This window comes from Ovis aries, chromosome 22 (genome assembly GCF_016772045.2).
Source record: "Ovis aries strain OAR_USU_Benz2616 breed Rambouillet chromosome 22, ARS-UI_Ramb_v3.0, whole genome shotgun sequence".
Taxonomy (NCBI): domain Eukaryota; kingdom Metazoa; phylum Chordata; class Mammalia; order Artiodactyla; family Bovidae; genus Ovis; species Ovis aries.
In genome coordinates, this window is record NC_056075.1 from 23,414,664 (window position 1) to 23,439,924 (window position 25,261).

At 43.3% G+C, this 25,261-nt stretch overlaps 2 protein-coding genes across 16 annotated transcripts in view; one reads left to right on the forward strand and one right to left on the reverse strand.

Moving 5' to 3' along the window:
- Window positions 1-9,042, forward strand: part of CNNM2 (cyclin and CBS domain divalent metal cation transport mediator 2) — a 174,001-nt gene extending 164,959 nt beyond the window's left edge. For both annotated transcript variants that reach the window (XM_004020152.5, XM_027960515.2), the window contains 2 exons: window positions 305-489; window positions 1,137-9,042. In XM_004020152.5, the coding sequence (XP_004020201.4) occupies window positions 305-489; window positions 1,137-1,346 (395 nt within the window). In that variant the 3' untranslated portion in view covers window positions 1,347-9,042. The remainder of the gene's footprint in view (window positions 1-304; window positions 490-1,136) is intronic.
- A 3,026-nt stretch (window positions 9,043-12,068) lies between these two features.
- NT5C2 (5'-nucleotidase, cytosolic II) overlaps window positions 12,069-25,261 on the reverse strand; it is a 149,517-nt gene continuing 136,324 nt past the window's right edge. For 12 of the 14 annotated variants that reach the window (XM_060405163.1, XM_015103394.3, XM_015103392.3 and 9 more), the window contains 13 exons: window positions 23,293-23,384; window positions 23,102-23,159; window positions 21,994-22,087; window positions 21,320-21,373; window positions 19,322-19,405; window positions 18,295-18,336; window positions 16,965-17,072; window positions 16,632-16,698; window positions 15,801-15,971; window positions 14,551-14,602; window positions 14,374-14,434; window positions 14,046-14,222; window positions 12,069-13,540 (listed from right to left, as the gene is read on the reverse strand). In XM_060405163.1, the coding sequence (XP_060261146.1) occupies window positions 13,304-13,540; window positions 14,046-14,222; window positions 14,374-14,434; window positions 14,551-14,602; window positions 15,801-15,971; window positions 16,632-16,698; window positions 16,965-17,072; window positions 18,295-18,336; window positions 19,322-19,405; window positions 21,320-21,373; window positions 21,994-22,087; window positions 23,102-23,159; window positions 23,293-23,384 (1,297 nt within the window). In that variant the 3' untranslated portion in view covers window positions 12,069-13,303. Of the gene's footprint in view, window positions 13,541-14,045; window positions 14,223-14,373; window positions 14,435-14,550; window positions 14,603-15,800; window positions 15,972-16,631; window positions 16,699-16,964; window positions 17,073-18,294; window positions 18,337-19,321; window positions 19,406-21,319; window positions 21,374-21,993; window positions 22,088-22,795; window positions 22,894-23,101; window positions 23,160-23,292; window positions 23,385-25,261 lie in introns of those variants that run through there. The other 2 variants (XM_027960516.2, XM_027960518.3) reach the window with 2 other exon arrangements.

A 25,261-nucleotide genomic window follows, 5' to 3' on the forward strand; every position in this document is an offset into this window, starting at 1 on the left:
TCCTGGCAAAATGATGCTGTGTTGCCTTCCTGCAGCCTAGGCCTTTATCAAGTAGCTTCTGTGTCTGGGGCCTCACCTCCCCTGACATAGCTTGCAGCCACGGATCTTTACTTATTGGAGACTCAGTGTGTTCATGTGGATGGGGCTGGGAATCTGTTGCAGGAGAAGCTGTGAGCATGCTGTCAGAGACCCTGCAGTTGAGCTTGTTTATTACTTTATGTGGAAAATAAAGAGCTGATTTTGAGTGACATCTGACCTCACTTAAAAGGCAGCTGGTTTGTTTTTTTTTTCCCTCCTTTTCCAGGTGAAAACAAGTCACCTCCTCGCCCGTGCGGCTTGAATCACTCGGACTCTCTTAGTCGCAGTGACCGAATTGATGCGGTAACGCCGACTCTGGGGAGTAGCAACAATCAGCTCAACTCTGCATTCCTCCAGGTCTACATCCCCGACTACTCAGTGCGAGCCCTCTCCGATCTCCAGTTTGTTAAGGTGAGGGAAGGGTGGCCCGGCTGGGCCTGGCAGGGGAAGGTCTGCTTCCCTTGTGAGCAGGTGGCTCCCTGGCCCCTGCACGGAGCCTGCCTTGGTCATTTTGCGGGGGCCCTGCCTCTAGCTCCTGTGCCCCTGCCTCCGCCGGGGAAGACCATTGATCTTCCTGGCTCTGTCCAGTGAGCTGCCAAATCAGATGTAGCTTTCTTTTTCAGGGAGTGAGAGCTGGAGATGGTAAGAAAAAGAGGAAACCTTTACAGCCAGTCTTCACGGACTTCTTAAAAACTTGGAGGATTTGCTAGGGAGAACCCTCAGCTTACCTCCTCCCCCGAGACAGAGCTTTTTTCTCAGTCTGGAATAAAAATGGCATTGAGGGGATGAGCCAGCTTTAGCTGATGGAAGCCTGTCTCCATTTTCTAGTCTGGGTGGAATTTTGAGACAAACTTTGGATATAGCTTATACCAGTACAAACTGACCTGTTCATAGAGTCAACATGAACTGTAAAAAGTGACTGAAGAATGGTTTTCACCTAGGGCAACTACTTGGGCCCTTCAGGGGATATAAGGTATAATAAATGTAATGCCATGTGGAGAAAAGATAGCCTAAAAATATTATCTTGGTTTGTTTTCTGTACCATCTCCTGGCCCCAGATCTCAAGACAGCAATACCAAAATGCCTTGATGGCATCCCGGATGGACAAGACTCCTCAGTCTTCAGACAGTGAAAACACTAAAATTGAATTGACTCTTACGGAGCTGCACGACGGGTTGCCGGATGAGACGGCCAACCTGCTCAACGAACAGAACTGTGTGACGCACACCAAGGCCAACCACAGCCTGCACAGCGAAGGTGCCATCTAGGGCGCCCGGCCCCCACACCAGGCTGCCGGCCTCCCGCCGTCCGACCGTGAATCCCACTAGTGTGAGCTTGTGTGCCATGCTGCATCCTGCAACGTCCTGACACCAAAGACTCTGTCCCCTTCCTGGAAGCAGCAGTGGAGGCCGGGGAGGGCAGGCATGGAAACCGGAGACAGGAAGTCGACAGCCAGGGCGTGGCATTTCGAGATTATGGAGATGAACTTCTTCCACCCAAATAGAATCATGTTTATTTTTTCAGCTGTACCTTTTATCATTATTCACTCTCCTCCTCCCTCGATTTGCATGAAGTTGAAAATTGTTGCGATTTATTTTTTCCGAGAGATCATGTTTTTAAAAAGTGTCTTTTGCAGAGTTGTAAGTTGTTCTGTCTGAACTCTGCTGTGACCCCATGATGTGACCGTAAGAGGATGGACTTGTCCCTCCAGTGGCCTCCCTTGGGCTCTCCCTCCCCACCGCCCCAGGGAGGGGCACCCTTCCTCTGTGCCCCAGTGGGTGTCGCTGTTGAACTTGAAGGATGAATGACACAGACCTGTGAAGGCTGTCGGCCCTGCGGTGGAGCCCGAACAGGGACCCGCAGTTGCTTCTCTGAGCTCAGTGTTGTTTTAAGTTAATGTTTAATGGTGTCTCTTCCCTCAGAAAGGTTTAACATTTGCTTGGAATGCGATTTTGCTCCCACTCTAAGGAATTTTTTTTATCACCAAAATGAATGTTAATGAATTTTAAACTGATGGTTTATCTTTGCAAGAGGCCAGGGTGGATCCCCCTCAACATTCCCCCAGCCTGGGACCTCTGGCTCAGCCAGGCCTCTTCCCCATCTGAACCTCCAGAGCGCCGTCATCCCACCCCACCCCCGGCCTTGCTCTTGTTAACCCAAGATGCTGCTACACAGATGCCAAATGGAAATCTTCCACGGAGCCCTCGAGTAAACTCGAGGTGTGTCGTCCACGCTCCTGCCCTTCCTGCTGGGACGGTATGTGGTTGTTAGAAAAGCAGTTAGACCTTCCAGCTGTGCTGTGCGCCCTGCCGAGAAGGCACGTCGACCCATGTGTCTCACGGAGGGAACTCCGGGGACTGCCAGCCCCTGCCCCTCCATCTAGAGTCAACTGTCCCTCTTCCCCTCAGCCCTGGGCCCATGTGGCCCAGCAGGGGCTGTGTGTCCCCACCCGAGGACCTCTGTGCCTCTGCCTCGGACTCGGCCCATGCCAGAGAGGCTGCCTGTAACAGCCAGGGTCAGTTTGGTCCCAAACAGGGATTCAGAAACCAAATGCGTGTCATGGCCATTTCATGTGCGTCTCTGTCTTATTTTAATACCAGATTCATCACGTGTAGTGAGATCAGTGTCAGGAGGTATTTCTTGAATGACTGAATTCTTAACTCTTAGCTGTGTTTTAAGTGTTAACCCAAGGGACACGTGCATTTTGGGGGCAACATTCATAAACTGAAGTGACTTCCTACTGACCACAGTTTTCATGTAGACCCGTCAGTCCGCGCTGTGTCCAGTCTCTAGGCAAGAAGATAGCGTTTTCTCCACTGGGTCTCACTGCACGAAGGGAAGCCCCGGGGCTAAGCGGCAGTTTCTTCTCCTTCCTCCAGGTAGGACTGTGCATCCCAGGCTGGGCGCTGGTGGGTGGGAGCTGTGGTGGGGGAAGAACCAGAAACACACTGGGCTTGCCTCCCAGGGAGCAGCTTGGTGGCTCCAGGGTCGCGTGCGTGCCTGGTGCATGGCTTCCCCTGGTACGTTGGTCCTGGAGCATCTTCCCAGAAGGTGCCATGTTCCTTGGTGAGGGAAGTACTGCCTCATTTGGTAGAAGTCACTGGGGTGCCCCCTTAGGGGCTGAGTGGCCTGCTGCCAGCACCCAAGATGCCACCAATGGGATGGCACTGCCACCGTCAGGCTTGACATAAAGTGTAAAGGTCTTGCTTTCTTAAGATGCATTGAGCTGAGCAGCCAGCGTGATGCACACTGCCAGCGTGATGCGACTCTGGAACTGGGATTGTCTGTGTAGGGGGGCATGCAGAAATGCGAGTTCCCTGTAATAAGGGAAACCTGGGCCTTGCTGGGGAAGGTTTCTCTGCCCTAGCCCCCAGGCCACACTCTGGGCCAGGACAGCACGTGCTGTCCCAGTGGTGGAGCCAGGCTGCCAAGCCGTGGTACCTCTGGCCTCCAGGATCTCCACCCATCAGCTTCCCCTGGCCTATCTGCTTCGATCTGCCTCCCCACACAGTCCATCTCTAGGCACGTTCCTCCTGGAAGGAGCCTCTGGAATCACTGTTAGTGTGTTGGATCTTTTTTGGAGTCCACCTGCTCCTCTGAGAATCCTAAAGCCCTGGTGAGAGGATTCCAGCTGGCTCCTTGGCTTCAGGGAGAAATGGATAACTTGTCCACACTGCCGATACCTGCTCAGTGTGGCTCTTTGAAAAGTCCTCTCTAAAGGAGCTGGTGGCAGGAGGGCTTTGCCGTGGGGCTCCTGGAGGATGAAATTTTAGTTTCCCAAGTTCGTATTTATTTTCTATAAACTACTCTTTATCTTTGATTTTTCATACTGTTTTATAGCAACAGGGAATCCCAAGTAGGTCCTGTCTGGTCCCTGAAGGAATGAAAGCTAACGTTTGGCAAGTTACATCTTTGGGGAAAGCTTAGGACCCTTCAGATGGTAACACTCAACATCTGGGTGATAGATATCTCTTCCAGACCCCACTTTCCTTCTGGAAACTAACTTCAGGCTATTGAAGGAGAGATGCTGGCTTATTGCTTCTGTGAGGCAGGCAAGCAGGAGAATGACTTGAGCTTAGAAGGTCTGTGCAATTCGTGTCTATAAAGTAAACAGGAGCAGGGCAGATAATTGAGATCTTGATGTGTGGTGGCCAGTCCTTAGCACCACCAGTGGATCGTCCTCTCCTTGGGCTGCTGGCTTTGTAAGCATGGGTGAGGAAGTGGGTCAAGGAGCAGACACAGGGCCTGGGGTTCTGACTCGTGTGGGAGCTCTACTGTCCGGCCCAGGGCCTTGCTCTGCTATTCAGCGTCCTCTGGCGCCCCTGCAGTGAGCCCTGGCTCTGAGGGACCAGACAGGGCCACCTCCTGCTCCTGAGCAGCCATTCTGGCATCCTGAAGGTTCCTCCTGTAACTAGATTCTGGTATCCAGGTGTTCCCAGGACAATCTTTTTCTTCATAAATGAGACTTCCTAGTGCTTTAGAGGTTCTCTCTCTTTTAATTCTCTGTTCATCTTGCACATCAGGCAAGTCCAAAATCAAGTGTTTAAACTTTTAGGAGAACAGAAGCTTAAGATTTGTGCATGGAAATTGGGATGTTAGTCAACTTATAGTTAGCTTAAGCCTTGGTTCTTACATAATTTGGATTTGAAAGGGTACCCCATGTAACTTCCCTCCTCTCCCTCCTCACCTCACTTCTGGAAGAGAGCTCAGTGCCCATGCTGACAGGATTGTCTTCCCTCGGTGGGAAGAATAGGGCATCTTGCCATTTCCTAATATTATTTCAAGGAACTTTTGTGCACATGTTGAATGTAAAACTTCACACTATTAAGGAACATTAACTGTGAATATATTGACCTGTGCTGTCCCCGGTACCATACAGTTAAAGGACCAGCTTTTCCATGTCTTGGAAAACAGTGCTAGGTACAAAAAGTGCATTTCCCTTAGGAAATGAAGCAACAGGAATTTGGGCTAAGCAGGGACCATGAACTTCTGTCCTCAAATTACCTCAAGTTGAGGAGCAGACCTAAGTAGGCCCTGGCCCCCTGAGCCCGTGTCATGGCTGGTCAAAAACAAAACCCAACCCTGTCGCCTCCTGAAAACCAGCCAGGGATCTGACCACTTTTTCCTTTCCTGGGCCAGGAGACCAGTATCCCTCCAGTGTTCTCCAGGGCCCAGTCCAGGCAGAGGACTCACCCGGGCTGGCACAGGAAGGTGCTCACCTTGTTCCCTGGGCTTCTAAGCAGGAGGCCACCAGGGAGGATTGGCCTGGGGCATGTCCCATGACACCAGCTCCTTGTTAGCACGAGGGCAGGAACAACTCCCCTCTCCACTTGGATCCTAGAGATGGTTTTTCTTGCAGAGTGGTGGGGACTGCCAGACGGAGCTGGGCAGTTCAGGGCGTGGAGCTTTCTGAAGTGCCACTGCTCACTTTCTTACGTGAGGACATGGGCTCTGGTCCCACCCAGGTCAGGTGTGGTTGTGTTATGGCCTCCAGACTAGTGGTGCTTCAGGCTAGCAAGGGCATCTTGGAGGGCTGGCAGGTTAATGCAGAATTAGGGGGGATTTAAGAAGTTCAATATGAAAGTGATTGGGAATTCAGAAACTCTTCCCATGTAAACGTTATCAGTGAGCAACCTACTCAGTGGATTTTTATACCTCAGGGCCATTTGCAGATTTTTATCTTTCCACATTTCTTTTGTATTTGAGTGGGCTGTTAGAAGAGATGAGTTTGGGGAATGTTGTTCATTTGCTGTTCATTGCCTCTGTGGCCAAGCCAAGATTGCTCAAGGCTGTGACGGTGGGCCTTCCACCTCCAGCACGTGCAGGCATCCTTCCTACAGGGAGCGCTTATGAGCTGGCTTTCCTCCTGCCCTGTCTGGAGATGCCAGGAGTCCCTGGTCAGCCCTGAGAACAGGAGGGAAGAGGGCAGTTCACAGCAGCTGCAGCACTTGAGGCAGCTTTCCATCCCACCATCTGGGGCTGGGGACCTTCTTTGCAGACTTCTGTGGTTGACTCAGCTCAAGTAAGCTTTCTCTCTGTATATGCTAGAGCCACTGACATCATCTCAGAAGAATTGTTTTAAATATCGGGCTGTACTTGAAGCAACATGGAAACAAAAGGTTCCAAGTGGCAAGAGAGTAAAGTTCTAGGGGTTTGCATGCCAAGGTTTATATGTACACAGATCCAACACGCACTATAAAACTTGAGTACCCATTTTCAAGTTTGAATACCCACTGGGTGTCAGACATGAACGACTTGGAAGAATGACTGGGAGTACTGTGTTCATTGGCAGCATATCTTCTGGATTTGCTCGCATCTGACCAACAAGGATTCATTTGAGAAGTGGGCCCGTATTCCTCTTCAGACTTACCCTGGAGAGAACTATCAAGTGTGGACCCGGAGGACCCTGGGTACCTGCCCTTAGGTTGGGAGGCGCAGGCCCCTTGGGTATAAACAGCTGGTTTCAGGCTCACAGAGCAGAAGGGAGAGGGAGAAAAGAGGAAGGCCTCAGGACTCTCATTCCCGAGAGCCCAGCCTCACCCTGGTTCATTACTCCCCATGTCTAAAGTCTACTGTGAAGGTGGAATGTCAGTCCATTGACTTTTCGTTTCCGGAGTCGTTTAAGTCCACAAATGTATATGCTTTATTTTATATTATTATTTATTATGTACATACGCCTCTACTGTTAGTGCATCGTCTGTGACTGAGATGAGATCTGTTCCCGAGCCCCTCATCCATGGAGCCCAGGGTTCTGTTGTCTTTCAGAGTGGGTGAGAAGGAGTTTTGTTTGTTTTCGTCTCTTACGTTGGTCCTAGTGTGCCAGGCCCTTTATTGGACCCACCTCTGTTCCTGACAGCAAGTGTTTTGAGATGAGGATGGAGGCAGGTCTCGTACTCCACGGCAGGGCCTCTTCAGGGACCTCTGTGAAGTACTTTAGAGGTGGTTTTGTGGTGACCGGGTCTGTTCTCTAGGCAGTGGTACAGCATGGCTTTGAGGCCAGGGCCTCCACTCCCACACTCCGAAGCCAGGTTGGTGGCCTGGCCCCACAACAGGGATGGTCTCCAATTCCCACTTTGGATCACAGGATCCATCTCTGTGCACTGGGGAAGCTGCCTGCCCACTTGGGCTTCTGAGATGCCTTTTCTTGGTTTTGAGGTCCAATGCCATCACTGCCTTGGCGCCTCACAGAAGACCTGCTTTGATTCTGATTTCTACCCTCCTTAGTCTTTACTCACTGTATCATAGTGTACATTTCATGCTTTGCAGCAGCAGAGTTTTCTGAACACAATTATCTAGAGCTGTGTCCATAAACCTAAATAAGCACAAACGACATGTATAGGTTTCATGAGCTGATTGTCATAATGAATGCATTTTATAATTCAAATGATGTTGTAGATTTACAATCTATTTATTTTGTATCAATTTATTTGTAAATTTTGTGATTGTTTTAAAAGGTTTTTGTTCATTTCTATTATTCTATTTAGATAAATGATTTCTGTTCACCCTTCTAGCGAATGTGTGTTCCCTCTCTCCCCTATCACTTCTGCCAACACAGGCCTAGTGGGAAAGCTGGCAACACAGCAGGGCATTTCCTTTGAATGTACACTACCAAGTCTTACATTAAAAGAGAAGCAGGTGCTAGAACTTGAGCCTCCAACTTCCAGCCTAGTACACCAACTTCCAGCCAACAGCAGGGCTGTGTTCTCTTTTTCAAGGATCGTAATCTGTTCCCCATCAGTTCATTTTAGATAAAGATGCTGGGGTACCCACTGAAACTGCCCCAGACATTTGCAGCTCCACCACTAAAAACGCATTTCAGCTGGCAAATATCTTTAACTGTTTTATCCCTAGGCAAGCCCAGAGGCCTCATCCAAGCCTCTCAGTTGGCTCTTAGAGATGAAAATGGCTCTGCAGATCTTTCTCTGTGATGGGAAGCCTAAGACAATGGTTGCAAGAGGCACAGATGGTCTACCAAGTTAAAATCAAGGGCATGAGTGTGGTGAGTCATGGTCAGATGCTCTTCAGGATTCCGTGGGCCTGCCTGATTCCTGTGTGAGCCCCATCCTCCTCCTTACCCTCCTCGCTCACATGACCAGATCCTGAAGATCTTCCAGTCGAGGTTCATGGACCCTTTGTGATCTATTCCTAGACCACATCCTTTTGGATTCCTTTTTACCTCCCCTCTGTCTCAGTTCTACATTCTTCTGAGAATTGAACTTCTCAATGACTAGTCCCTTGTTTTTCCTACCATATTGCTTTAACCATGATGTTCTTGATCTGTTTTACTTACACTAGTCCTGTGGACTGGAGACATTTTAGTGAAGAACTGCTGACAAACCTGGCTAAGACACCACCTGACCTAACCACCTCTCCCACCTCCCCAGTCATCACCCCCAATTTCTTGAAAGTGGAAGAAGGCAGAGCTACATCCCAGCTAAGTGTTATCTTCTTGGGAGCCTGTTTGCTCTCCTTAGAAGAGCAAAAAGCAGGGCTAGGGAAGGAATTCTCTCTAGCATGTCTGCTCCCAGTTCGCTGCTTTGCTTGGTTTTTCCTGCTTTACTCACTTTGCCTAGGTGAGTCCTGAGCTCAAATCAGGAAATCCTCAAAGGAAAATGTCATTTTTCCTCCTGTGAAGATGAGGTTTGCCTAAGCCTTCCCTTTGCATCCATGGGGTTGCCTGCATGTTGGTTCATTCCTGAGCTGTATCATGATAAAAACTCTGGGGTTTTTATTTTATCTCATGCATTATGCTCTCCAGCGCCTCTCAGTAACCCAGCACTTCTGAGGACAAAGATAGTGATCAGATGGTCTTGTAGAGAAAGTGACCAGTACAAATGACCTTTTTGTAGCCTGGAGTTGATTTCTGGAAACACACTTTTTGAAGGTAATTTAATAGATAATTCCTTATTAAAGCCAAAATGTTTCATTATATGAGATGGCTAATAAATGTTTGGCTTCTTTGTATGATTGTTTTATCATTTTCCCTCCAAGATCCTCACATCTCTGCTCTTTCAAAAAGTCCGAGAACAAAGCAGTGGTTATAGTGCCTCTCTGTGACATTCTGGTGGCGTGACATCTCCCCTAGTGGATGACTGTGAGGCCTAAAGATGCAGGCGGGATTGGGTACCAGAATTCTTTGTCAGAGAGCTTTTCCTGCTAGGATATGAGCAACTACGAAGCACTCAAACAGTAGGCTTACACATGGCAGGAATTTTAAATGAAGCCAGCTTCCCTGTGACAACTCTAATACATCACTGACCCGAGGGCAGTGGGTCCAAAAACAAAGTTACTTGCTTCAAAATGCCCATACCCACAAACTAAACATTATCTTTGGTGCAGACACTGAACACTTAATATTTTTCAGTGCTGGGAAGGTGTGTGTGACAAGTCCTCTTTCCAGTTATCTCAGGAACTTGTGAGACTTGGAAGGACTAATGCTGTCTTTCATGTGAAGACTGTGCACTCAGCTGCTTGGGCTCGTGTGTGTGTGATGCGATTTCCATTGGCCTAGACTCTTCAGCCTCATCTATAGTCCCGGCCAAACACGGCTTTGGGAAGAGCACAGTGGGAGACCAGGGCATTTCGGTGAATATATATGTACCTAATTTGATTCATGAACCAATCTGTCTAATCCATAAAGTGGAGCAAAGGTATTTTATGGGCAGTGACTAGACCAAAATTTTCTGTCATTTTAAATTAGAAAATAGAATTATTTATAGTTAAGAGTTGATGAGCTTGAGAGGAAGTGTTCTGTGTTCACTCAGGAGTCCTTTTTTGGGTTAAAGCTCTTTAAAGGCACTTAAACTATTGTTTATATTTTAATTTTTATCTACCTTTGTGGGAACAAGTCAGATAGTTGTGGCCTTGGGAGGAAGACATGATGTCTGAGGGCAGGGGAGCAATGCTTGAAATTGCCAGGCTAAACAGAAAGACAGCCTTGTTCGTTCTGCAGCTGAAGGCTCTCTCCATAGATGACTCGCCCTCTGCTGGGCCTCCACGCTCAGCAGAGAACGCCGCGCTCTGCACTGAGTGCTGCTGCTCTCCTGCTCCGGGGGCGTGGGCTGGGGCCGTGTGGGTTCTGGGAGGCCACCTGGCTGCTGTGCGTGCGCGTGTCCTCCCTGGCGGCCGTGCCCCGAGTCTTTTTTTCAAGGCTTCTCAGGTAGCCCCATGGTTGAGGCTTCATTTTCAGGGCCTCCCAAAGCTGCGTATCATTTGAAATTGTTCCATTTGAGGAAAAACTTTAAGAATAGCTCTATGCTCCAGTCACCAAGAAAGAATGTCATGAGAAACCTAAGTGTTGAGACATAAACTACTGAACTGAAGAGTGGGATTAAGTGTATGGCAATAGTTAGATCATAGTTATCATTTTTCCCACCATCAAAGAAAGGTTAAATAGTTTCCATAATGTGGAATGTGGACAAGGCTCCTACCCTTAATGTAGACTTAGATATGCCGTTGTTTGTCTCAGGCTATTTGTGGTGAATAAGCGGAGTATTTTTAAATGCTGTGGCAGCCTTGGAAAAATTGCAGGGCTTTAAAGTTGCTGACAAAATATTTCTTAAACAAATAAATCTGATTTAGGAATATCTAAACATGGACAAAGTACTTTTAAATCTGACATGTCACTGCAAGTGGCTTTTTAAAGTGGTTGCTTAAAAACAACACTAACATGTCGAAAGGATTTGTAGCTCTTAGCTGTTCTGTTAAGACCTGCTTTTCCTAAAAGCACCTTAGAAAGGTTATTTTAGGTCTCAAAGGATCTTAAGGTCTGAACAGAACACTAAACTTTCTTGGCTCTCACTAACTTCTCTAAAGCACACCATTCGAGTTTTGCCTGACCACCTCTGTAGAGATGTGCGTGCAGGTGCGTCCTTCTGCAGAGGCTGGGCTGTGTTCTGACCAGCTGCTGGATGTGCTGGGGTGCCTAGGGCCTTAGAGTCTGAAAGTAAGTGGTGTTCACCATATACCCAGGAAACAAATTCTGAAGAGTTGGGAGAGCTTCCTCTCAGCCTAAACACCTTAAATTTTTTGCTTTTTCTAAAAGAAAATTACAGTTTTATTATAATTTAACTTCCTTAATTATTAACAACAGAGAAACTCACATTTTAACAAGTCCAGTTATAGCTACTCTGAGTAGCCAGCTGCCCATGGGCCACTTACTCCCCAGCACTCTCCCAACAAAAATGAATAATATGCAGAGAGGCAACAGCTCTGCTCTGGGTCTCAGACTCATGGAATCCTGGGTCTTTAAAATATATTTTGGTGGTCCTGAAGAAAGCTGTGACCAATAGTGGAATTCTTATTTCAGGAGTGTGCTTTTTCACTTCTCAGTCTTTGGACCCACTATCAGAGACTCATCTAGCTGAAAAGAAATTCTTAGGTAAGATCTTATGTGAATAAAATAATTCAAAATGGGTGGTACCTTAAAGCAATGTGAGCTTGTTGGTCCTTACTCTAACAGGGAGAATATGTAAAGGTACTAAGTCAGCCAGATACTATCTGGCTTTGGGATCACTGAAGACACTGTCATACTGGGCAACATCTTCATCTTGAATGAGAATAATTAATATCTGGGGTGACCACATTTGCTACCATTTAAAATAGGAGCAGTATGTAATTGCTATCTGCAATAGCATTTCCAACCTAATACTTTAAAAGCAGCACTGAATTCCTAATAGTTATCAGATGCACATGCCTTGATGTGATGATGCAAAGCCACATATATTGAAAGCAGTAAAGTAATATGGCCTTAGCTAAGTTACTGAGCTGTGTTCCCTTACCTATAAAATGGCTTTTGGAAAGAAGCCCCACATTATAGTCCTGTACCAAAATAGTTTACATTAAAAAACTGAGGCCCATTTAAGTGCTATAAATTTGGCCATTAATCATACTAGACTAAAGAGAAAGTCAAGTTGATATCACTTAGTCAAACCTAAACCCACCTGAACTAGCAGTCTATAGTTGTGCTAAGGAAGGGCTCAAAGTCAGTATTAGAAATATTATACTTTATTGATTCTAGAGCAGCTAATCTACCGTCCCGTGTTGACAAATAGCAGTAAGAATGGAAGAAACATATGAAGGTTAAAGTGAGCGTCTACACAATGTTGTAACAAGGTTCACTGTTCTGAAGAGGCAGTTATAATACCTTAAAGTGTACAGTAATGACCCATTCTTGTTCCAAGCAACAAGAAGTGATTTCACTTGGGAGTCTGAAGTGAATTTATTCACACTGATTGTGCCCTCTGTTTCGTAAATGGTTCTGACTCACAAAAAAGCCCTCTTCCCACCCTCTAATGCTTGAGTTTAAAAGACAAAGAGGATAGAGAAGGCTGGAATGGGGTGGCATGAGCTACCTGTATGGCCCACATTAATGAATTTTACTCACTTATGGTAAAGAAGGAGGAGGCTCTGGTCTTTTTGGGTGACTTGCTCCTTTGTCCTCTTTTAGCTAAATTCTTTCCACAGATTTACCTCAGATGGGTAAAGGACCATTTTGGGCGGGGCAGGGGATTTTTTTTTTTTTTTTCAATTTTTGCTATCAATCTAAATACTGTTGATGTGGATGAAGACTTTTGCCTCAAAATGCAATCACTACAGTCCATTCCAGACCAGCCCTACAGCAAGTAGAGAACACTCCTGCAAAGCCACTGACAGCAGCCTTACCAGAGTCATGGAAAACACCCAAAAGCTTGTAAAGAAACCCTGACCTTAACACAAGACTACATTTGATAATGGAAATAATATATTTCTCCACTGATATACAATACTTATGCAATGGACTGAAAAGATGGGATTTCGGAGTAAGAGCACAATCTGTACCATAACGTTTTTGGATCACATCTTCCCACTGGCGTCCTTGCTCCACTCTGAGACCCTTCGCCACCCTTAGTGTATCTGGATAATACACTGCCACACACCAATGATGAAACAAGCAAGGAAACCGCGTCACAAAGCCACGATGGAGCCAGCTGCATGCAGTTCAGCCCAGCTTTACCCTTACTTTCCTCCAATACAGACTCCAATTTTGAACCATCTGCAAAGAGTGCAGACACACAAAACTAAAACAAGTATCTCCCTATGATTAGAATATTTAGTCTTCAGAAACTTTCCAGATGTACCTTTGATGGAACCCACCCCCACCCCCCACTAGGACCCACACAAGGACATCCTTTGCTCCTGTGAGTCCTGCCAGGACTTGTGTAATGAGTGCTCAGCATCTTTCTCCTCACTCCTCCTCTTCCTCCTCCTCCTCATCATCATCTTCGTCATGGCAGTGTGTGATTTCCTGGGGGGCCAGTGGGAAGAGGTTGGGGGGCTTAATCTCACTGATTGACCGTGTCAGCTGGTGCCGCTTGTGGTCGGTATCTTTGAAATCCACTGATGTGCGGTTCCGGGTGGCGAGAGGGGACTCCATCTCATTGATATCTACATGTGTGTGCTCCACTGTGGACTCATGAGGCATCTACAACAAAGCCAAAGTTCAGAAAGCAGGCGGAAGAGACACAGCTGTCTCCCAGGTCCTAAGCCCTCTGCCTGTATTAGGTGGCTGCACAGAAACTCCCAAGCCCTCAGAACTGTGCCAGATCAGATACTATAGTCTAAAACTGGCAAGATGGGAGAGAAATTACTATTTCACAGCTAAAAAGTCTTGAAATCTAGATGAGTAGTATTAACAGAATATAGGAATATAAAATTACTTCATTTAGTACTAAATAGAGGAAAGCCTTCACCATTCAAGCAACTTCTAAATCTAACAGTTTCAGAGTAAAGTTAAACTCTGTACCGTTCTGTCTTGATTATTCTTTCTCAGACTCCTTTTTGTGCAACCATGTAACCTGGCCATGGGCTCTGCACATTAGAAAGAAATGATCTAAACTTTCCTGTGCCACGCAGATAGCTAGTTGCAGAACTTGGCCTTAACAGTGTATCTTAACTGTAAATAGTGGTCTTGGGCTGTATTAACTTACCAAGACGTGGGCAGCTCTGAAGAGGTAGCTGAATGGGTAATACAGCAGGTTGATGAAAGATGCTGCATAGAGATCAGCATAGCGCATCACCTGACTGGCAAAGAGGGTCTGCCGGGAGCCACTGCGGAACAGGCTCCCCATCATCCCGTAGCACATGTCCATATCGTGAGTTACTTTCTAAAACAGAGAACAAGGTTACCGCTCAGCTCATTCAGCAGACTATTTACTGAATACTGGCTATGTGCCACTGCCTGTATAAAATCAGAAATACAGAAATCACTGCAAGTTTATTTTCCAAGTTTTCTCCCAAATCCCATTTGGTGGATACCTTAATACGTCTCTGGATGGAGCTGATATCTGGGCGCTCATTGCTGCTGCTGTCAAGGTGCCTGGAGACAAGAAAAATCCAGTGAAAATCTCTAGAAAGGATGTCTTGTATATCTAGGTGACTCCTGAAGAGGTAGATCGTTTTTAGGGAAGAAATTTTTGATACAAGGAAACTTACTTGTAGAGTTCAGCCAAGAAAATATCCAAGCTCTGAAGCTCTTCGAAAAGTGCTAAAGTTTGGGGGAAAAAAAGGAAAATGTTTTAAGTAAATCAAAAAGCATCTAGTTTTTAACTATCACTAAAAACTAAACTAAAAGGTTTCAGATATGGCTGAAAAGTAAAGCTGTAGGTGAGTGTATAAAATGACTTGCCTCACCTTTAGGAAAACGCATTAACACTGCTTGGAATCTGGCAGCAGATGACACCAGAATTTCCTCTTTAACAGCCCTTCCTCCTCCTCAAAACCACTAACTATACAACTTTCCCAACTGGATGCTGATTCTGAGCTTAGTAAGTGCCAATTCATACCCCATCTTGGGTATGTCAGCAAAGCAAGTGTTAACAGTTTCAGTTACGAGTTCAGAAAACAGAACCAGATCAACTAAATTTCTGAGGTTCCACAGGTGGAAAGCTGAAAAGAAAGTGAAAGTGTTAGTCGCTCAGTCATGTCTGAATCTTTGTGACCCCAAGGACTGCAGCCTGCCAGGCTCCTCTGTTCATGGCATTTTCCAGGCAAGAATACTGGAGTGGGTTGCCATGGCTAGCCAGAAAGTCCCACCAAGAACTACAAGCAGTAGCAATAGCCAAATATGTTGTAAGCTAAGCATTCCAGCCTTTCTCAGCCTGGGTTCCCCAAAGAGAATTAGGCAGTGATGCATCCACTGTATATAACAAATATTCTTGATCTACCATCTGTGGGAGAACTGAGAGTCATATCAAATCATCTTTGTTTTGAAGTTCAAATAAGGAGCCTCAGTTGAGAAAGGTTGTTACTTCTATCTCCTTTATAAATACACTGCCTCAGTTAAATCCCAGCAACTTTAGGATAGTAGGTATTATCTTCATTTTCACATCTGAGGATACTAAGGCACAGGGTGTCTCAGCATCTGCCTAACGGCGTGAAGATATTAAGTGGTAGAGCCAGGGTTACTACCTGAGGCAGGCTGAGTTTTCAGAGCAGTAACATTCTGTATTTTAAAAGAATTCAAGAAAAAGGGGAAACAAGATAACCTCTCTAAATTCTGGACTTGTGTGAAATATGTGGCTATATGAGAAAGAGGTGCTCAAATATTAGGACCCGCCTCTGACCACCTCTGACTCCCTGCATACAAAGTAATGGTTCATCAAAAAGGACTGATTCATAGCTAGCCATTAAGATATAAACTAGCAATAGAAAAGATTTATAAAGTAGGAATAATGGTTCCTTACAGCTCTTATCGGTCCAGACATGCAGTTCCTGTGCGAGTTCAGGAATCACCAAGAAAGTTCGCCACCCTTGCCGTTTCTTTGATTTTAAAATGTCCCCAAAGATGTGATCTCCAATATACAAAATGTCTTTGCCCTTGGCTCCCAAAAGATCACAAATTGTATCAGATGAACCTGAAACAATGCAATGAGAAAATAAAAACCAGCATTCCAAGTACCATAACCATTAAATAGTATATAATTTTATTCTTTTAAGTATGTGAGGAATAGACTGGAAAAGGGGCTCACCTTTCTTAAGACAAAGACTCACCATCGTCTTTTTCCATCATTCTTTTTACTGCCTCTATGACAAGGCCTTTAGCGCCACTGTGCTGACCAGAGCTCTCGATCCCCAAATCCAACAGCAACAAAACCACGTCTCAGCCTGAGGGACCATAACCCTCCAAAGCACCACTACCATGTCTCCTCCCACGTCTGCCATTAGGCTGGGTTTGTTCAACTGCTTCTCATTCCAATAAGATACGCATCTATGTTCCTAAAACCCCCTTGAGGCCTTGGCAACCATCCACATGATTCCAACACTGAGAAAATGCCTCAAATATGCAGAGGAAGAGGACAGGAAAAACTGGTCCTTTTAGTGAAAATCAAATTAGGACATGCGGACTTCTCAAACCCATCCTCCCAACTCTTTAGTAGATGACTGAAGTGTTTACCTTCAGGAGACGCTATCTTTAGCATACTAAAGAACATAAGTAGCACGGTGTCAGGAGGACACCAACGCTTTCACAGTGAGATTCAAGCACAGACTTACATAAAGGAAAGTGCGTGACTCACCCCCAGAGTAGACGATGCCATGCTGTAAGGGGCCCGTGTAGGTACCAATTTTCAGCTTGCCAGTTTTCTGTGAGAAAAGAAATCTGGATTTTGTAAAGCTATCACAATCTCCACCAAAAATGCTACTTGGCTAGGCAGCCAAATGAATGTCACTTTTGAATTATATTCATTTGAATTATTCAGCTGTATTAATTGAAACCAAAAGTCTTAACTTCAAAAGAGGAGATAACGCTAGTAAGTTAAAAATACCTGTTTCCTGGGGGAAGAATAAGAGGTGGGGAAGGAGGAACATGAAGGATAACTGCTTGTGAACAGACCATCCTCTCAACTTACAGTATCCACCTGACGCAGTACTGTGCCTTCTCCAAAGAACAGTGGTTTCCGTGCGTCCACCAAGATCAGGTCAAAGTAGGACTGCCACGGCCGATGAGAGCTCCCAGGCTGATAAGGAAGAAACAGCGAAAGCCAAAACATCACTCCTAATCTGAAAGCACTACTGCTGCATCTCAAGTCGGATGAAAGCAATATATAAATACTAAGTAAAACCAGAAAATGCCACTATTACAAACATACTGTGGCTTATTATAAGCCACATCCTTTTGAAAGCAGGCAAAGTGAAAATATAAACAATGACTCTAATAATCTCTGTATTTTAAACTGTTTCACCTACTCACTAATTTATTTCAAGCAATTTAATGTATGAAAGAGTGTGCTCATACTCTAAAAATGGGCTTAAGAGGCTCAAAGAGGCCAAGGAGAGATGCAAAAAGACAAATATGTTAAGAGACGGACTAAGAAAAAGGCAGTTTAGCACCAGAACTGAAGTATATAGCTAACACAGAACTATTATTAGCAAATTTTATGGGTTATGCTTTCAGAATGGTGGTTCCAGGTACACACTGGTCCTTGGCTAATCAGCACTGCAGGCTGATCAGCACTAATGTGGAAGGTATGCCCATTAACATTACTTCATCCTGAACTGGAACCATGGCTTTTAACCTTTAAGGTCAAGACAAAGAGCACTAAATACTGTGCTTTTGGGTGATCTCAAAAGTCATTAACTAACATTTATTCAGAGAAGCCTAGTGACTACAAACCTAGTGTCTAAACCTGGGTCTCCTGCATCTCAGGCAGATTCTTTACCATTTGAGCCACCAGGGAAGCCCCCTAAATTGTGATTAGTATTCATTAAACCTAAGTATGGCCATAGGAAGGAATGAAGACTTCTCTGCTAAGTATCAAAGTTAGCTGTTCTTTTGACACAAAACTCAGCAATTACTAACAGCAGAATATAGAAGTAGTTAAGAATATATACATTTTCTGTTTCTTTCAATAAGATTATCTCCTTCAACCTGAAAGTTCCTTTTTTGCCACACAAATTTAGCAATTCTGTATAATTCCTGGGCATAAAATTCTGATATCATCTTACTAAACACCACACAAATCTCTTCTTTTTTTTTTTTTTTTTTTTACAAATCTCTTATTTCTGTCTACCGTGTTTTCGAATTGCTAGCAACTTTAAATTATACTAGCTCCTACATTACTTCTAATATTAATGACGATTTCTGGATGGCTCCTGACCAATTCCTTATGCTCAATATTCCAGAATATTAAATGCATTCATTATTACTAAACCAACAGTCTGTTATATTACAGAGAGTACCTTGGGGCCATGTGGAAAATCAAACAGGTAAGTCATAATTTTCTGGAAAAAAGAAAATCCAACATAAGATCCATTTACTACTTCTGCAAGAGATATAGGACACCTAAGTAAAGCACACACAAGCTTTTTATAAGACATGTCTTTTTCAATACAAGATTTGTTACATTCTTGTTTCCTCTAAAGTTTATGGGAGTTGAAGCTAGAAATTAATGCTTCATCACAGCAAACAAATGCAAGCCTTATGACATTCAGTAGAACACAGGGTTCTTCTAGGAGGTATTTTTATACAGATTCATCCACATATTCCTATCAAGTTCTCCAAGTGGACCGGAACACGTATTTGGAGGTAAGGGGTATCTGAGATAAGGGTGTAGAGAAAACTGATGACTCACATGGAAATAATACACTATGGCCCTCTTACTACTGTTCCCAGGACAATCAAGCCAACTTACTCCAAATTACCAGATTTCTAAATCAGCATTTTACATAAAGAGGGTTAGCGAGCACTAAGCTTGCTAGGACTATGAACTTGTAACCAGCTTAGCAAAAGTAACATGAGGTTAAGGAATTAAATCAGCTTTTCTATATGCTTTAATCATGGCAAAAATTTTAAGAGGTAGTAAATTCTGATGGCTAAGAGTCAAAACATCTTTTTACCATCTATTGCTGTCTGGCTCCCAATGACAGGGAGGGAACGTATGTACACATGTAATAAAGGGTGTAACTTTTCAAGTTGTAGAATGACAAAGACACAGAAGATATTTTAATCAGCACAAATGTTTTAACCCCAAAATGAAAACCTTTAAGTAGCCAATTGTAATCAGGGAAAATTGTCAAAAGAAATATTCATAAAAATTTGAGAACCACTATGATGTGTGCCATTTATTTTTGCTTTTTTCATTCTGCTTTCAAAATGAAATGGCAAAAAACTACTCTCACTTAATAAACTACCTTCTTCGTTATATTCTCAGTTCTTTAGTCCAAAATAATTCCTTTGTATAAAGAAACAAATATATTAAGCACTTACATCTGTATATTTATAGTCACTGTTGGTGGCAAGAAATACTTTTCCTACTTCCTTCATCCGGCTCAGAAGCAAAGGCAGTTTTCCCTAAAATGTAATTAGGATGATGAGCGAAACAGTAAAACACAAACATAGATCTTCTTCCACATGGGATGGGGTTATGTCCCAATAACACACTGAACATGGCAGCTAGCCTCGTCTACCTAAAATGTGCTGAGAACATACATTACCCTACAGCCTGGCAAAATCATCTAACACAAAGTCTACTGTAACTTATAGGAACACTGTACTTAAAGTGAAAAGTAGAATGGATGTATCAGTTGTTTACCCTTGTGATCTCTTAGCTGACTAGGAGCTATTGCTCCCTGCTGCTGCCCAGCATCTCAGGAGAGGGCATATCACTAGGCCAGGAAAAGATTCAAAATTCAACACACAGTTTATACTGAAATGTATCTCTAAATATATATATATGGTTCCTGTGAGAGTGAATATATATATATATATATATTCACTTACACTGTGGAGTGGTCAGATACTGGACTTTTTTTTTGTCTACTGAAACAGGAACAGGTGATGCCCTTTAAGGGACGGTTGGTTGGTTTCAGAATTTTGCATTTAGAAGCCCACACTGTCATTGTGCATGAATTATTATGTATGTATAATATATATGGTGCATATAATAGACATATATAAAATATATAATTATATGCCTATTAAAAGACATAACTAACTTTCTCTTTATGTCTGTCTCAGGAAGAGTTTAAATTACCTTGTAACCTCTTAAAGAAAGTGAATTAAGTGTGTTACAGATTAGGAGAAGCCAATTTTAAAAAATCAGCTAAATACTCTATGAAGAGTATTAGATATGGTCTCAGTGTGTACACTTTCATTTTATGAAGTACCTTGCAGAAATGGCATGGTGTGTATAGAATGCAACTTGAAAGTGCCCAGACTCATCTGCAGCTACATGAAGAAATTCTGACTCCTGATGTGACCAGAAAGAAAACAGCCTTTCCTTCTCTCACAGTAAATAGGTTCCTTCACTCAAATCCTCTTGTACCTCTCCTGAAACCCTCAGTGTTCTTAAAACAATCATGGATGTGGGAGTGGATGGGAAATAGGACGTACAAAGTCTGAAAATAAGACATCTTTACCAAAGAGCTTTGAGGGGATAATTGCATCTACTACTCTTACTCTGTAAGAAAGGAAGACGTTATCTCATCTCAGTGCTCTGTGTGTGTGTCTGTGTATTTTTTATTTTGAAATAATTTCAGACTTAACAGAAAAGTTGTAAAAATAGTACAGAGGGTTCCCATGTATTCGTCATCCAGCTTCCCTTAATATTAACATCTTAACCCCAGTACAATGATGAAAACTAAGAAATTGACACAATGCTATTAACTATAGACATTAAAATTTTGTATTATGTTTACCACTAATGTCTTTTGAAGTATTTTAAAGCTTTCCTCATTACTCCCAGTTGACAGGTTAAAGACAATTTAAATAACAGTCACGCATGCACATTTTTTTAGATGGTCTAGCTCCATGGTTAAGATCCAGAGTACACCAAGGGGTGGCTTTTGGCTTTCTCCTTACTAACTGTATGTACTTGGGCAAGTTACTTAATCCTGAGTCCCCAGCTTCTTCATCTCTAAAGCAGAGGTAAGAAAAACTAACTCAGGGTTTTATGGAAGGTTAAATGGGATAATGAATGTAAACACTTAGCACAGCGATATGTACACAGTAACCACTCTAGCTGCTATTACTATAATTAGAGCTAAAAGGATAAATGAAATCCTGGTCCTCTTTGCCTAATAAAAAACAGGAAAAACAAACCCCATGTTCCACCTGATAATGCTTGGTGCTTATACTTGGCATGTGTTAAACTGCCAAGACAAAGAAATATCTTCTCTTGTCCATTTCATTATAAATAAGCTTGTTAACTTCCCTAATAGGTAAAGGAAACTATCACGCAGATCTACTCTTCCCTTTACTACTTACATCTTTGACTACATACTTCTCAAGATTTTCAACTGTCTTTTCCTTAAGGGAACCCTAGAGAAAGAAAAAAAAAAAAGCAAGAAAAGAACAAAATTAATTTTTGAGTTTATTATAAAAACTGTGTCTATTATTAGCTTAAATGCATTTCTTAAATATTTCTAAAATTAAAATGGCAGATGTGATTTGCTGCACATCTATTTTAAAATGTATTTAAAATTTAAAAAAATAAAATAAAAAATGTATTTAAAATAGAAATCAAAAGGCATTTCATATTTAATTCAGCACAATTTATAATAAATGTAAACATATTATTAATCAGTTAATGTTATCAGCCAAGCGGGAGGTATTTGGAAAAAACAAATGGACCATAATCATCCTGAAAGGATATGTCAAGTATAACCCTAACACTAAGATCTCTTCTAGTAAGTCTGGAAAGTGCAAATGGAAATAAGATCTAGAAGCCAAGCACCACCACTGAGGAAAGACCACCATTACCTCTGCAAGCCAGACAGCCCAAGACAAGGACAAAAGTATTCTAGAGAGCTATCACTAGAGGCAAATCCCGCCTTTTTAACAGTGAAAAACTCTGCTCTGTTTGCACTTGGAAAGTTAATGTCAGACCATAAAAGACACATGCCAGGCAGTAAGCAGGTGAAGCAGCAGCTCCTAGGTACCTTGTAATGAACCCAGTCAACTGCGTCTCTTACATCCTGGAACATGCTCCGGTAAGACATGAAGAGGTCCCCATCTTTAAATCCTGTTTCACAGCTACAGAAAGATGAAAAGAACATGACAGGTAATCCAAAGGAGGGTAAATAAAGGGAATACCAAACACTGCCCAGGGGACCCAAAGGTTCCTTTGTCACATAATAAAGGCTGTGTGGCTAATTTGGAAAATAATCACTCCCTAATGAAAATCCATTCTGACCATCAGAGATGACTATAGTGTTCAATGGAATATAGTAACTGTGAACAGATACAAAATGGTAGAAGAGTATGATAAGGCTAAAAGGCTAGTTCCAAAAATAACAGGTTGTTTTATTCATCACTTGTAAGAAACAGGTTCCCATCAAAGAAACATTTTAAATTGGTAATTTAGGTTCTCTCCACCCTGACTTTTCTGACACTATTTCTAGGTACTAAGGTATTGTCTATTTTTTATTTATCTTAGTGACTTAGTGCTCAACCAAATTTAGTGCCTTGAAGTGGGTAAGGCCTAAAGAGGATAAGAAGTTAGCAAACTCTGGCACATATGGCCGAACTTACAATTCCCCCTAGAAAGGAAAGGAAATCTTTTTCAAGACTTAAGCACATTTTTACTTCAGGGAGGATAAACAGTATCTTCCTCAATCAAATCTTGCTGGGCCTGGGAATGAAACGAAATTACTACCCCTGAATGGCTCCTGGGTAGCTGCTGTGAAATGAGTTGGGGGGTTTTAGTGCAATTCTGCTTGGACAGATAATCATCACACAAACCTCCCACTCAGTTGTCACAATTAGCACCTCTGCTGGCCGTCTTCATTCCCAGGAGAAGCCAATCAGAAGTGGTCCCTTCCAAACATGGCTGCAGCACACTGGCAAGGAGAGGGCCGTGTGGGAGGTGAGAGCCTGCATGGAGCTGCTGGTGCTGTCCCATCTCTCAGGCTGGCAATGTGGCATCTCTCACTAGCACTAAATTCACTTCAGAAAAGCAGAAAAGACCTACAATGGCCAGTTCTCTAAAACCCTGTACATTAATTTTAAAAAATCAATTGGAAAAAGAAAATTATAGTACATACATACCTGGTATATCTGGGACAATTAGTAAAAAAATCTACTAGGCAGGCCAACAGGTAGGTCTCTGAAAAATGAAGAATAGATATTCATAAGCTATAAGTGAGATAATTAAAATCTGTTTATCTCCCTTGAGCAAAGACAAATGATCATGGAAAGAAGGGGAGACATCAGTATATGTAAGCATAGAATGAATCTACCTGGTAGGTTGAATAGTGTGTTCAGAATGTAAAATCTTTCAGTGTCATCTCGTTGAATAAATTTATTTGGATACTGCTCTCTAGTTTCTGGTCTGAAAGAAAAAAAAAATTAACCGACATTCAAAAATAATATAAATCTGAGACGTATTCATCATTCAAAAATTAATTCAAATATTTTGGTGGCTATATGCAAGGTGGGGTTCCAAATAATACACATGGGAAACTCTGAAAATGAAGAGGCTCACTCACTGTTTCAGCCCCTAAAATATTCTCAGTCTGGCTAAGGGAGGGAGTCGCACACACAGACAGTTGTACAGGTCCAAAACTGAAACTCCAGTACTTTGGTCACCTCATGCGAAGAGCTGACTCATTGGAAAAGACTCTGATGCTGGGAGGGATTGGGGGCAGGAGGAGAAGGGGACGACAAAGGATGAGATGGCTGGATGGCATCACTGACTCAATAGACGTGAGTCTGAGTGAACTCTGGGAGATGGTGATGGAGAGGGAGGCTTGGCGTGCTGTGATTCATGGGGTTGCAGTCAGACATGACTAAGCAACTGAACTGAACTGAACTGAAAACAGAACTGCCCCAGAAAGGTGCAAAGAGCTATGAGAAAACAGAGGAAGGGGAGACAGACCATTTCAACTTAATGGGTAGAGAAAACGGAATGTAGAGAGGAAAACCTAGAAGAATCCATGAAAGTCATGGCATATGAGCTGATCCTTAAAAGCTAAACAGCCCAATCCAGAAACTAGTCAAATTCAAGTGGAGAAAGGGGAACAGAAAAATAAAGCTAGAAAGATGAATTGAGGCAATCATGCTATTGTTTTTATACATTTTTTATCTGAGCTAAATTATAAAAGTATTAAACTAGTAGGAGTATTAGGATAAAATGGAAAAAGAAATGTCATGGGTTGCAAAAAACGGCTACAAATCTTTCCTATCCCTTAGTAGTGTGACTTTGCAGTTTCTCCAATTAAGAGGCACAGTCTCTCTCTCTATCCTTGAATACAGGCTTGAGTAACAGAAAACGGGATCCAAGAAGACTTGGAAAACACTTGTGCATTAGGGCCAGGGTACTCCTGCTGGAGAATAAAAGGCCCCATGCAGAAATGAGGTGCCCCTGCCAACAGGCTGCCCACTGTCAGACATGTGCATGAGGCCATTCTCAATCAGCTGAGCGATTCTGGAATCGCTCAGCTGACTCAGAATTTTGACCTAAATCAAATGGCTACTAGTTTAAGCCACTGAGTTTTGAAGTCATTTATTATACAGCAAGAACTAACCCCAGTCCATGGGGTCGCAAAGAGTCGCACATGACTGAGCGACTGAACTGAAGAACCAACTGACACAGACACATAGGCCTGGGAGATCAGTTAGGGGCTCCTGCAGGAGTCCAGCTGAAAGCGTGACGGGCATGGGCATGTCCTAGAGTGGGCGCAAAGGAAATTAAAGAGAAGAATTACTTAAGAGGGATTGCCAAGGTGAAAAGAACAGGCAATTGAACAGATGTGGTAGACGAGGGACATAGAGCTGAACATGATAATTCTTACACTAAGGTGTCTCTGAGAGGGTGGTGGTAACATTAACTGAAACATAAAAACTAGATAAAATACAAGAGGAGTTTTATTGTGGATACGTTAACCTGAAAGTAAACATTTTTATAGGCAAAAGAAACAAAGGTCAAGAACTTAAAACTGGGATTCAAATTTGAGAGGTTGCTGTGATCATCTACATACAGGTTAACAGATGCAGTCGGGTAGACTATTAGAGCAGAAGAGGCCACTTAAGAGTGTAGAGAAAGAAGAGAAGACTGTCGAGGGCCACAGAGGACATTCAGAGTTTAAAAGAAAAAGCCAGTGAAACAAACAGAAATTGTTAAAGATGCACGAGAACCTTGAAGAGTGAAATAAAACACTGCAAGAAGAGGAAGGGGACAGTATTAATTATTACAGAGAAAACAAACAG